Source organism: Carex rostrata, chromosome 31 (genome assembly GCF_964058835.1).
Source record: "Carex rostrata chromosome 31, lpCarRost1.2, whole genome shotgun sequence".
Classification (NCBI taxonomy): domain Eukaryota; kingdom Viridiplantae; phylum Streptophyta; class Magnoliopsida; order Poales; family Cyperaceae; genus Carex; species Carex rostrata.
The window spans coordinates 1,994,445-2,007,408 of NC_135948.1; the positions used below are offsets into that span (position 1 = coordinate 1,994,445).

The 12,964-nt window shown below is 34.3% G+C and overlaps 1 protein-coding gene across 2 annotated transcripts; it reads right to left on the minus strand.

Annotated features, from left to right (window-relative positions):
- Window positions 1–2,291: 2,291 nt before the first annotated feature.
- PHR1 (photolyase 1) lies at window positions 2,292–5,695 on the minus strand. 2 transcript variants are annotated; one of them, XM_078296289.1, is made up of 9 exons: window positions 5,129–5,691; window positions 4,857–5,056; window positions 4,233–4,473; window positions 3,502–3,659; window positions 3,360–3,396; window positions 3,204–3,262; window positions 3,043–3,124; window positions 2,822–2,893; window positions 2,292–2,705 (listed from the first exon to the last, which is right to left on the minus strand). In XM_078296289.1, the coding sequence occupies exons 1-9, from the start codon at window positions 5,672–5,674 to the stop codon at window positions 2,529–2,531; spliced, it is 1,572 nt and encodes a 523-aa protein (XP_078152415.1). In that variant the 5' UTR covers window positions 5,675–5,691; the 3' UTR covers window positions 2,292–2,528. The 2 variants fall into 2 exon arrangements, with proteins under 2 accessions (XP_078152415.1, XP_078152416.1); XM_078296290.1 differs by lacking the exon at window positions 2,822–2,893 and having other exon boundaries at window positions 5,129–5,695.
- Between the last annotated feature and the right edge of the window lie 7,269 nt (window positions 5,696–12,964).

A 12,964-nucleotide genomic window follows, 5' to 3' on the forward strand; every position in this document is an offset into this window, starting at 1 on the left:
ATATGGATGAGTTTCTTTTAAATTCTGTTAACCTTTTGTTCTCCTTTTTGTACTTTGAATCTTACTGGTTCAAACTAAAGTGCTTCATCAGAAAAAATTCAACTTTTGAACATTGATTTCCTACGAGAGATGATTACCACATATAATCAATTTTGTTTTTATTTGAGAAAGTAAACGCCATTTCTTCTGATGAAAGCTGGTACCATAGACTATAAAAGTGGTACCGGTACCATCACCAAACTTCGGCTGAAAATAAAAGGGCATGAGTTTAGTCAGTATAAATGAGGCTTGTGTTCAAGCTCTAAATTTATTTATTTTTTTGAATAAAAGTCTTACAAGTACCGGTTTCATATGAAACATGATTACATGATAGGTAAATTACATACTACAGATACTTATTCAATCTCTAAATGAGGCATCAGGCATGTGTTTATTTCTAATTTTTTTTCCTTAAGAAAATACGAAGCTGCAACAATACGTCTAGTTTTTTAGTAAAAGTCGGAGATCAAACTATCTAAGTATTTAATATTTACAAGAAATCTTTTATTCATAATTCAAACTTATGACCTCCCAGGCATAAGTTATTGCTCGTCTTGCCTTTGCCATCCAACTATTTACTATTTAACGGTATCAGTATGTCTTATCATTTATCACCATGGCCGTGTGGAATGATTTCATCTCCAAATTAGCGGCCGTTTTTGGATCTCACATATGCCAATGGATTTGGTGGAATTTTGATATTAGAATACTGTTTGTATGCTGCTTTTAGTGGGATATATGACCTCGGAAAATTACATTTAGGCCTTGTTCGGCTGCGTTACTGTCAACTGAATTTTTTTTTCTACGAAAACAGTACTTTTCAGTTCAATTTCTATGCCAATGTCCATTCCCAATTGGAGGCCGAACAGGGCCTTAAGATCTTCTCTTGTATGAATAAAGTGCGGGAATAAACACCATAGGTCCCACTTAATTTTTTCACCGGGTCCGGATCCCCTAAAGTAACCCAATTTTTGAGTTTATCCGGATCATCCTATCTGAATCCAAATCAAAGTGGAACGCACAGATCCTTGACGGTCCAATTCGAATCGGACAGTTTGGATCTAAACTAAAAAAATGATTTACTTTAGGAGATCGAACTCGGTGGGCCTTTATAAAATACATGCACTACGTCTTACTTTATGATGGTGTAATTGCTTTTTTAATTATTAAGAATATCGTTTTTTATTAATAAGATTTTGTATGATATTTCTAAAGAAAAGAAGAAAATTGTCTATACATTCTGACAACTAGTTGAGTGTATTTCCATGAATATAGTGTCTCGCGAATTGATTCATGGGATAACATCTGAAGTTCCGAACAGATTGCATAATGAAAATAAAAGAAATACTTCAGTTCTAGGGGGGCCTGTTCGAAATTTTTTCTAATAAATATTTAATTCAAAAATGGTTCCTTAGGAAATGTTTTGACGAAAATTAAAGGATGAAAGCACGGAGCTATGAACGCAGCCATCGAACACGTGTCAATCCACATCATTTTTAGATTCATAGTTTGACACTGTAAAAGCAACATAAACTCGGAAATGAGAAATTCTATTTGCTAGGTGACATATCTGTACTTTCTCCAAAAAGGAAAACGCCTATTGCAAAATTTCATGCAAGAAATGCTTGTTACTAGATGACAATTCTGTAGTCTTTAATTAGTCCCTTTCAGCAATGGATGATATTTGCACATAAAATTCCAATTTAACTGCTCTGGGATGCAGATTTTCTTCATAAGAGAATGAAGTTTTTTATAAGATTCCAATTATAGTCTAGTCTGTTAACATTTCTTTTCCTCTAATTTGAACTTTAAAGCAGACTTTTACTTGTTGCTTTCTACATGGCTGCTAAACAGGCGAAATGCATGACATGAACATACTGACAAACAACGTTCAAAAAAGTGAGGGGCCACTGCATGCATCCTAAATTCCTAATATTGCAATGCACATTACAATCGTACTATGTACAACAGAGTTAATGACATTCCAGAAACGAAATTAAGAAATTTTATTAAACCATTCAAAGTTGGGGTAATTTCACACGTCACTGCAAAACTAGAAAGTCAAAAGTTATAAAAAGGAGTCTTGCATGAAATCATCTTACTTAATCTTGTTCTCTCCATTCCCTTTCTCAAAATAGCCCCAACTGCCTTTCTCAAATCACAGTACCTTGATTTAGAAGTTTTAGAAGAGTTTTTTTTTTTATTATTGTTTTCAAAACACTCTTGATGTTTGGTGTTCTAACAGAATGTACATCAAACGAACAAAAATACCATATGAACCGATATTTAGTATTTGAATGAAAGATTAAATCAACATCTCATCCTAATTTCTACTTTTACATGCTAATTTACACTATCTTGATCATATCATGCAACAGATCAACTAGAACTCTCTTAGTAGAATAAAATTTACCAATAACTAAACTTTAACCTCTTCCTATTCTGTTATTTAAGAAAATAAAATATGCTGTTCTACTCGCAAAAGGATCCTATTTGTTCACCTTTTTAGATAACAATTTATCTAAAGGCCCTTCAGGTCTCCTTTTTTTAGTATTACTAAACAGTTTATTCACATATGAGATATATGCATCGACATTAAATTTTCTCTTACATCCATCGTAGTTCATGTACCGTATCTTTCCAAATACCGGCCTTTCCTTCCAGCCCTACAAATTTACAAAGTAAATAAATCAGTAAGTAGTTTAATAATACACTCTTCCATTATCCATTTTGCACATGAAATATTATTTAGAATTGTGATTGCAGTGTGAAAGATAAAGACCTGGTCGTGGACCCCACATATTGACCACATGCACCCAACATAGCCGCTTGGATCTCTACCATCTATCTCATACTAAAAATACATTAACAGTTTAACACTGTCAAATTATATTTTAAATATAAGCAAACACTAACATAGATGAATAAAATGTAATAAAAATTAACAATTAGCTCAATATATAGTCATTTCAAATTGTTAGAATAAAAACATGACATTATTACCTTGTCATTGAGATAGGTTGCAATGGAGAGAGCTTCTTCAGGCCCACTTGTCCACTCCAAAATTTTTTTGGCCCAATACATTCTGCAAAAGAGATAATTCATTTAGACTCCATTAATACCGTACCTGTTATTTACTGGTACAATGATAGCTTTTGAATCACCTCATGAAACCATGCATCTTTCCATAGCAAACCATCTCCAGTTGTGATGCATTCCACAGCTGTAATAATTATTGAAAAATCAATATAAATTTAACTAAAAGAAAAATATAGTCCATAACAAATTAAACACAAAGTATCCCAAAAGAACAAACATACAGGATCATGCGTTTTTCCTTTTTCCAATTGCTCTCTCCTGCAATAGTGAGAGAGAATTAATAATATGACACACTTTCCAGTAAATTTTATTATCATTATTACAATTTTGAAGCTAGTAACAATAATAGTAAACAAAACTAACATGTAAATATGGTCTCTTTTATCGTTGGCATGATCATATAATGTCTTGCGGGCCCATTCCCAGGCACCATCCAATGAGTCATATTTTGGTTGGTAATAACAGAAGTTATCAGCTAGCTCTCTTCTCACTATCAACTCTTCTAGAAATGCATCAATTGCCTGTCATTCAATTTGAAAAGTTGATTTAGTAAACAATCACTATATGTTAATTTAAAATAGAACTCATTGTAGTGGAGAAAACCACACAAGCACACATTGAATATACCCTGTACCTGTAAGATTTGATAGCAAGGACTATATTATTTCTAACAGAGCACACATTCACTGCACTGAACAAAGTACAGGTACACAGCATACTGAAATGGAATCATCAAGCGCCAATAAGAACTTTATGGTATCCGATTATGATTATCCTAAAGGAGAACTGGTAAAATACAAAATACTCAAGACAAACTATTAGTAGAGGACATATAATGAACCGAACTGGCAATGTTTGTAATACCTGCATGGTACCACTTTGCTAGTTTGAACACTGGACCAGCCTACGGGCATTGTTTGAGCCCAAAAAAAAAAGTTTGAACACTGGACTGGTGAGTGCATAGTATCATTTCAGTTTGAACAGCATGGCACCGATGCAAACCAACTAGTATTAGAGCAGTGTCTTAATACAAGATGAATGGATACTGATACATACCTTCTCATATTATAGAACCAATCAGATATGTTAATTACCTGGGGACTAACATTTCTGCAGGCTCGGGCCTCTAAGGCACACCTTTGGGCAGAAATTTGACCAAAGTGAAGATAAGGAGAAAGACCCGACAAACCCCTCGGCTTGGAGGGGTCGTTTCGATCACTATGATATCCCTTTATTCTCTTTGTCAGGAATCCTTCCTTTGAACCCAATAGCATCTCCATTGCTGCATCCTCTCCTGGCACACACCAATCAATTTCTGCCACACCACCTGCTTCCCTAAAAATTTGAAATATACAATCTATTCTGTAATAATGGTAGGCAGCAATGAAGATAAGGCTGAAATTGGACTTATTCTTTCCAGATTGAGATAATTTGTTTAAGATCTGAGTGTGGCTTATTCTCACACAAGATCCCGTGTTTGAAATGAAACTGATGACTGAATTTAATCACTAACATCGAAATACTGATGTTTATTCCAAATATGAACAATGGATCTTCACCGGACCTTCAAATTATAAAGCGAGCACTATGCAAAAGACCAATTTCTACAATCTCAAGTAATTCTCTAGGAGCAAAGTACATGTTTCAGAAAGTATGCTCCCGTGAGAAACCAGATTACTATAAACTAAATAATGTGCAAACTAGATTGTATAGTGTACCTATTAATCTCATCAATCAATGAATCCCAATCATTCTTTGGAGGTTCTTCATCCACCCACTTTACAGTCTGTTTCGAGAGTTTAGGAAAATCAACGAGAAATTCAGGCAGTAATTTATTTATCTTTGATCGGATGGTCCTTGCCGAGTATTCAAGCTTGTTAGAAGCCACCCAAACAGGTACTACATTATGAGCATCAACCTGTAAATTACAACATTAATTAATAAAAAAAGTAATTTGAACCTCAAATTAACAAATAATCATCACGTTCACCTGATGAATTGCTACATGAGGCTCAATTCTCTCAATAATCTCATCAAGCTCGCCTCTGAACTGCCGCAAAGGAGAGAAATCAACCACAAGGGACGATGCACCGAGTCTATTCACCAACTCAGGTATGGAGTCCTTGGGGTACGATTTGAAAAAGAAAAACGGTATATTATACGAAGAGAGTGTGGACTCAAGGCGCTTGAGGCCGCGCAAAAGAAAGTTCACGTGCCGGGCACGTGCGGAGAGAAAGAAGGGAGGGGGAAAGAGAGAGAAGGCGACGACGAATGGGGCGGAGAGAGAGGAGGCAAGATTGGCCGCGTGTAGTAGGGCCCAGTTGTCATTGACTCTTTGATCGCGAAACATCCAGTAGATCACAGGATCGGGTTTCGGTTTGCTTAACGCGGATCCGGTCCGGAGGATCCGAACCCGGCCGGGGTGAACCGCGGTCGGAGCACAGTGAGAAGCCATGCGGAGGTTTTTTTTTTTGTTCTTCTCCTTTTTTGAAAGAGGGAAGGGAAAAGGAGTTCGGAGGGTGGTGTTTATTTCCATTCGATTTTTTTTTTAAATAACTGTTTTAAAACTTTTTAATGAAACCAGCACTGTTTACATCAAAATTATAAAAAAAAAATCCACCGAGAATGTCTCCACCGTTGGTTAAGATTGAGGGAGTTATTTTCGAACCATCAATAATGATAAATGTAAAGTTTTTTGCTCTACCGATCTCTAAAATTAGTAGAGAAAATGATTTATTCTTCACTGATCCGATTGATAGAATTTTTTTTTTATATATAACTTCTCGATGTATAGTGCTTATTATGTTAAAAAAAAAATTTAAAACCAGTTCTATTTTAAAAAAAAAATATTTCCCTTTTGTTACTAAAAATATATATATATTTTTTTTGCGTGTTGATCATAATTCTTAAACTCGTGTCATCAGAATAAAGGAAAGCAAAGAGTTCCCTCTTTTTTTGCTTTATTATTTATGCATAATGTACTCACTAAATATACATAATTAGTTTTTATTTTTGACAAAAATATGCATAAATATTCATTGGTAGAACCATCCTTTAAGAGTAAAATGTTATAAATAATGTAAAATTAATCTTCATTCCCAACAAAAAAAAATTATATACTTAATTCTATAATTCTATTTACATTTGTTGTTCGTAACTTCAAAGTGCAACTCCACACTTTCATACGTTGAATGAAATCTGAAAAATTATCTCAGGTTATCTAAATCATTAGTTAAAAGTTAAAAGAAATATTGAGGCACTGCAAAATAAAAGGTGCGCTGGGAATAGGATAAAATCTACAGAAGTTTGGGGCATATATGCAAATATCATAAAGGTCAAGTGCTGGGATCTCACAGACCGGCGTTGTGGTTCCAAATGTGACACGTTGATTGGAAGTTTGGAACCGGGGGTTGGAAAAAGGAAGGGCTAGAATTGGCGCGGAGACGGAGCGAGACTTCAAAAAGAGCAGGAAGCCTTTGAGATTTCCTGTTGCACGTTCGGGAGTAGCGATACGTGTACCGAGTATTCACAGACTGTACTGCAGCAAGACTCGAAATGGATTAATATTTGCTTTTTTCAATTGAAAGGACTGGTTAAATTTTGACCCAAAAAAAGTGTTTAAATCAAAATCAGAATGTATCAGTATAAATGTAGGTAGTTGTGCTAGAATAATGTACAGTTATCATTCAGGCTTTCGCAACAGTATCATATACTCAGCAGGGGTGGACCCACGTTGATTCGAAGGGCACTTGGATTTTGAAATTTAATAGAGAAAACATATCTGATTTTATTTTGCCGCCTCCTGAAAATGAGCTTGCTTCTCTCTAAAACCATTGTAGCGGGGTGGAAAAGAATTGGAGAGACGAAGAAGAAAGGAAAAAAAAAAACAATTTTCCTGTTTTCCTATAATTTATGAGATTGTCTCTCTCTTTCTCTGAAACCATTGCTGACGAGTAGAGAAGCATCGAAGAGACGAAGAGGAAAGGAAAAAATAACTTTCCTGTTTTCTTATAACTGATGGGCTGGGCTTAAAAGGCCTATTATTTTATTTCTATCAAGAAATAAATATGAAAGATTATATATCATGGTGAGGAAATTTGAAAAGTTATAAGTAGATCCTTCAATTTTTTCACTTTTTACGAACTGAAAAGGGGGCGAATAGTTGGAGATATCAAGAAATCAATATGAAAGATTATATATCATGGTAAGAAAATTTGAAAAGTTACAAGCAGATCCTTTAATTTTTTTCACTTTTTACGAAGTGAAAAGAAGGCGAATAGTTGGAGATATCAAGAAATCAATATGAAGATTATAATAGATGTGAGAAAATTTGAAAAATTACAAGTAGATCCTTCAATTTTTTTTCACTTTTTAAGAACTAAAAATGAGGTGAATAGTTGGAGATTTGTCTTTACTTTTTGAGTTATAAGAATTTACTTTTCAAGTTAGGTGCAATTATTTTATTTATTTGTTTCTTCTTTACCTCTAATGTATTCATTTTAGGCGATTTAATATATTACTCCTACCGGATTCTTCTATACACACACACACATATCAGGCCATATTATGTTCTAAATCTATGGTAGCTAAAATTACATAATCAAAATTTATAGTAGCTAAATTATTATGTTGATTATTTTATATATAGTATTCGATTAATTAATGAGTTTGAACCCGATAAACTATTTGAATCCGATTTTTGTCCCTTAGGCCCTTCCTGACAAAAATTCTACGTCCATCCCTGATAATCAAGAGTCTCATAAATTATCATCTGGAAATCAATAATCAATTGTCATGTATTCAGAAGATAATACTTTTATAACCTTGCATACTTCTTGCTTCGAAAAACCGTCGGTGCAAATGAATCCAAACGACTTTTTATTTTTATTTTTAAGAACATACTTAATTTGATCCTAATTTTACAGAAAACTAAAAATTTATTTGGTTTCCATTCAATAAAATTCAACATGGAATCAACGTCAATAACTACAATAGCAAGTTCTTTACCAAGTTGTCGACCATTACAACAGTGCTTCTCCTTGATATTAATAACTGGCACAACTTGGCTAAATTCTGATTTTTTCGTAAATAGGCAAATCAATAAACATAGTTAAATATGTAGTGAAGGGAAAACAAGGAGCAATCCCTCCTCAGGCAGCAGACCTAGCACAAAATGTTGTACCAGTGGTACCTGGACCAGCTACCCAACCAAGAGGAAGAGCTCAACCAACTACTTCTGAGGAGGCAAGGCACAGTCTATGCCTCAAGGCCAAGGAGGTGGCTGGAATATCTAGAGGTGGTAAATCAAGTGCAACATCAGATAATGTCATCATCTCTACATTCCCTTACATTCACTTATCATACACTAAATTAGTTCAATTATATGATATTAGTGGGTTTCAGTTAGGGAACTCTGAGGAGGAGAAATTAGATACTGTTAAAAAATTAAGGTCACTCTCCCATTCTAAGTTTCAGTTATCCATCTCAGATATACTTTCTACCAAACAATCCGTCTTAATTAGCACCCCCATAGATCTTAGACCCTTTTTTGTCTAACTCCCTAGAAAATCAACATAGTATTAATGGTTAGAATTCTTAGTTGGAATGCAAGAGGTTTAGGCTCTGCTAATAAAAGAAGAGCCCTTAAGGATTTTCTAGCTCACAACCACATAGATATAGTAGGAATACAGAAAACCAAAAAGTCTGAGGATTTCTCTTCTAGAACCTTGAATGCAATTAGCTCACACATCTCTTATTGGATTTCTAAAGACTCTATAGGAGCTTAAGGAGGAACAATTAGGTATAAATGATTCCAAATTTTGGATCCTAAACACATGGATCTTGGATATTTCTATCACAGCACATATAAAATTGAAATCAACCAACTTTGAATACCTTATTACAGTAGTGTATGGTCCTGTCTTATCTACCCAACGAAGACCTTTCCTAACTGAATTAAGCTCCATCCCAGCTTGGTTGCTATTTGGAGATTTCAACCTTATTATAAATAGAACTGAAAGACAAGGTTCTTCCTTTACTATATCCTTAGCAATAGATTTAATGATTTTATCTCCAACTTTAACTTAGTTGACTTAACTCTTACTGATAGAAAATTCACTTGGTCTAGATCCATCTCATCTACTTCAAAGGCTTTACTTGATATATATTTGTGTACTACTGACTGGTTCTCTTAATTCCCTAACACAGTAGTAACCTCCTTATCTAGAATCTACTCATACCACAACCCAATTATCTTGCACACAGATTCATTATCCACCATTTCTAGAAAAACAATTAGGTTTGAAAAATCATGGATTTCCCAGGAAGGGTTCTCTAAATTACTAGCCACATGGTGGCAATCCTTCCAGTTAGGCTATGATCTGGGGAATGATTGGAAATTCAAATTATAATTTTTGAGGAAAAAACTCAGAGGTTGGAATGCAAACATCCAAGGAGACATTAAAAGGAAAAAACAACACCTCTTAGACCAAATAGAATACTATGAAAATATACAAGATTCCAACTCATTAACAGATATAGATTATAATAACTGGAAGGATTGCCAAACCTCACTATATAGAATATATCAGGATGAGGAATCCCACTAGCAACAAAGGGCTAGACTTAAATGGTTTTTAGAAGGAGATTTGAACACAAAAATTTTCCATCTCACCTCTTATATTAGAAAACAGAAAAATACTATTCTTACTCAAATTAGAATTAGACTTTGAGAAAGCCTTTGAGAAATGGCATTTTACTGAAATTAGACTTTGAGAAAGCCTTTGACAAGGTAAATTGGGAATTCTTACTTGAAGTAATTACAGCCAGAGGATTTAGTTCTCTCTTTATTAATTGGATCAAAGACATTATAGATAGTGGTAGAACTAGTATCTCTTTCAATGGATCTCAAAGCCCCTATTTCCGTTATAAAAAAGGTCTCAGACAATGGGAACCTTTATCACCACTTCTTTTTTATCTTTGTGCTGACACACTCAATAAAATATTAAGAAAAACACAATCAGCGGATTTTCTCTCTGGGTTAGATTCTTTTAATCAAGCCCCTAAGGTTCTCAACCTTCACTTTGCAGATGACACATTAATTTTCTTGGAAGCCAACCCTAAGATGGTAGAACACTTAAAATTTCTGTTAATAGGTTTTGAAGCATTCTCAGATTTAACAATTAATTTCCACAAGAGTGTTTTAGTACCCTTCAACATATCTCATGATTTAGCAGCCCACCTGTCCAACCAACTAGGCTGCCAACCGTCATCCCTACCCATTACTTACCTAGGTGTACCACTACACTAGAAAAAACTTAGTTATTCTGACTGGCAACCCTTGATTACAAAAATTGAGAATAGGTTACAATTTTGGAAAGGAAAACTTCTATCCTTAGGAGGCAGAGTAACATTATTAAACTCTGTATTACTTGCAATACCTATATACTGGCTCTCACTTTAAAAAATTCCTGTCAAAGTTAGAAATACAATAGATAGAATAAGGAAAAGGTTCCTATGGTCTGGTTCATCCCCAACCTCAAGGAAAAAATACCATCTAGTGAAATGGGATCAAGTATGTCTCAGTAAAGCTCAAGGAGGCCTTGGAATTACAATTTATAAAAGATGAACATCTCCTTACTTGCCAAATGGTGATTTAGATTTAAAGACCCAACCACCAATGAAAAATGGAAAGACATACTCATAGACAAATACAGCTCCTCAGGATTAGATATCTCTTACATCTCATCTTTTTTGTCAGAAATAACCTCAATTAGACACATTGTTGATTTAGAAATAAATAGAATAGTAGGCAATGACATTGATACTTCATTCTGGTTGGATAGATGGTTAGGAGAGTGCTCTCTATACTGTAAATACCCTAATCTTTTCCAAATCTCTTCTGACCCACTAATCTTAATCCATAATGCCATCACACCCAACTCTGTATCGTTATACTTTACTAGACAATTAAATGGTGTCTATCTACTAGAATGGAACCACCTTAGATCTTCCTTTACTTATTCATCTGTTTATACTTACATTAGTCAACCTGACAAAATATACTGGAGATGGAAGTCATCAGGCCAATTTTCTGTACACTCATTCTATACCTGGTTAGATTATGGAGGGATAAAAAATAAGACCTTTACCACCCTCTGGAAAACAAAGACCCCCCCTCAAAATAAAAGTATTCATGTAGTTAGTTAAAGAAGGAAAAATACTAACTAAGGATAATTTAGCTAAGAAAGGGTGGTATGGTGATATGAAATGCCAATTTTGTAATTCAGTAGAGACTATAGACTACCTATTTGTCACATGCCCAGTCATCTTTGCCATTTGGACTTGGATTGCAACTGTTTATCAGATTTATGGCTTTTAGATGCTTGCATTCCCCATAAAGATAAATTATTATTTGAATTGATTAGAGCAGTAATAATCTGGGTCATTTGGTTAAACCGAAATAAGATATGTTTTAATAGTAGTCTTGTACCAACCTTAGCTTCACTGGGTACCCAAATTATTTCATTGACCTCATTCTGGTGCAAAGCTAATACTAATGAATCTTATCTTAAATTAACTCTAATTATTTCTATGGATGCGACTCAACTGTCCCAAGCAGGCCCTCTTATAATCCTATCGGGGACCAATACCTCTCAGGAGGAGACCTTCAGCTGGAATTCTGAGGAAGAACCTTTTCTTGGACTCGAGAGATCGGACCTATCAGACTACCTAAGAGACAGGGCCGAATATGATGCCTTGGATGCCGAAACTAGCTCAAGAACAAACCCCAATGCTTCTAGTTCATCCATTACCTCCCCAGACCACTGATGCTTTACCTGTTATGCTAATATGCTTGTTCTGTTATCACTGTTTTGTTATGCTACTTTCTGTTTGTTCTGTTTGTTCTGTTTCTTTTGTGCTATGTTGCATGCTATTTTGTAGTATATCCATTATCCAGCATGCTAGAACTCTACTTAGATATACTCTTGGTCAGATAGAAACCAGAGTATTAGGCAAGTTGTAGTGTAACTGCAGAGAATATAGATCTGCTTTGTAAGAAACTATATTAGTTTCTAATGAAACAGGTAGATATATCCACTTTTTCAAAAAAAAAAAATGTAATGAAGGGAAATGTTAGCTTAATTTCAAAATATGAGCAGTGCACAACTATTGATGGTGTCCCATTAATTGAGTAATGCTAGCGTTCTTAAATTTCAAAAACTTCTTAATGGGACACTAACAATGCGGTCGTCTTTGTATTTTTTTTTTTACAGTATTATTTACTCGGATCATATTTTTCTCAATCAAACTCTTCTTTTGATGATGTCGTGCTATAATGAAACTAGTCTTAAAAGGCTTCTTTCATGTAAAAAGGGCCAAAGGCTCTGAAATAACTTTGTAGATAATTTTTTATCTTTTTTTTTTAATCGACCCACTTTTTTTGTAACAGAGTTATAGTATTTTTTTAATATAGCATTCGACTTAATATAAATATAGCACATCGAGTTTGTAGATGGCTGGAATTATACTTTTATAGCATAAATTGGTACATTTTCTTAAAAAAAAATTTGAACAGAGGCGCTGATACATTTCACTTCTTTGTATTTTTGCTTATTAAAATAATTTGGCCATTTGAAATTCTGTACCCGTACAAGAACCTCTAGATAGTGAAAACTTCTAGCTATCTAATAATAAAAAGCAACAGCATAAATCAGAACAAGAAAGTCACTGCAGCACATTACATTTGGACATTTTTGACGACATGACAAACAAAATATGCAGTTTATTAGCATTTTTTCCATCACAAAAAACAAAATATGCATCA

Coding starts and splice junctions, on each gene's coding strand:
- PHR1 (XM_078296289.1), bottom strand. CDS start 5,674: ATGGAAATAAACACCACCCTCCGAACTCCTTTTCCCTTCCCTCTTTCA. Junction 3,397..3,501: donor AAAAGAGACCATATTTACAT/GTTAGTTTTGTT, acceptor TCACTATTGCAG/GAGAGAGCAATTGGAAAAAG. Junction 3,263..3,359: donor AAGGAAAAACGCATGATCCT/GTATGTTTGTTC, acceptor TAATTATTACAG/CTGTGGAATGCATCACAACT.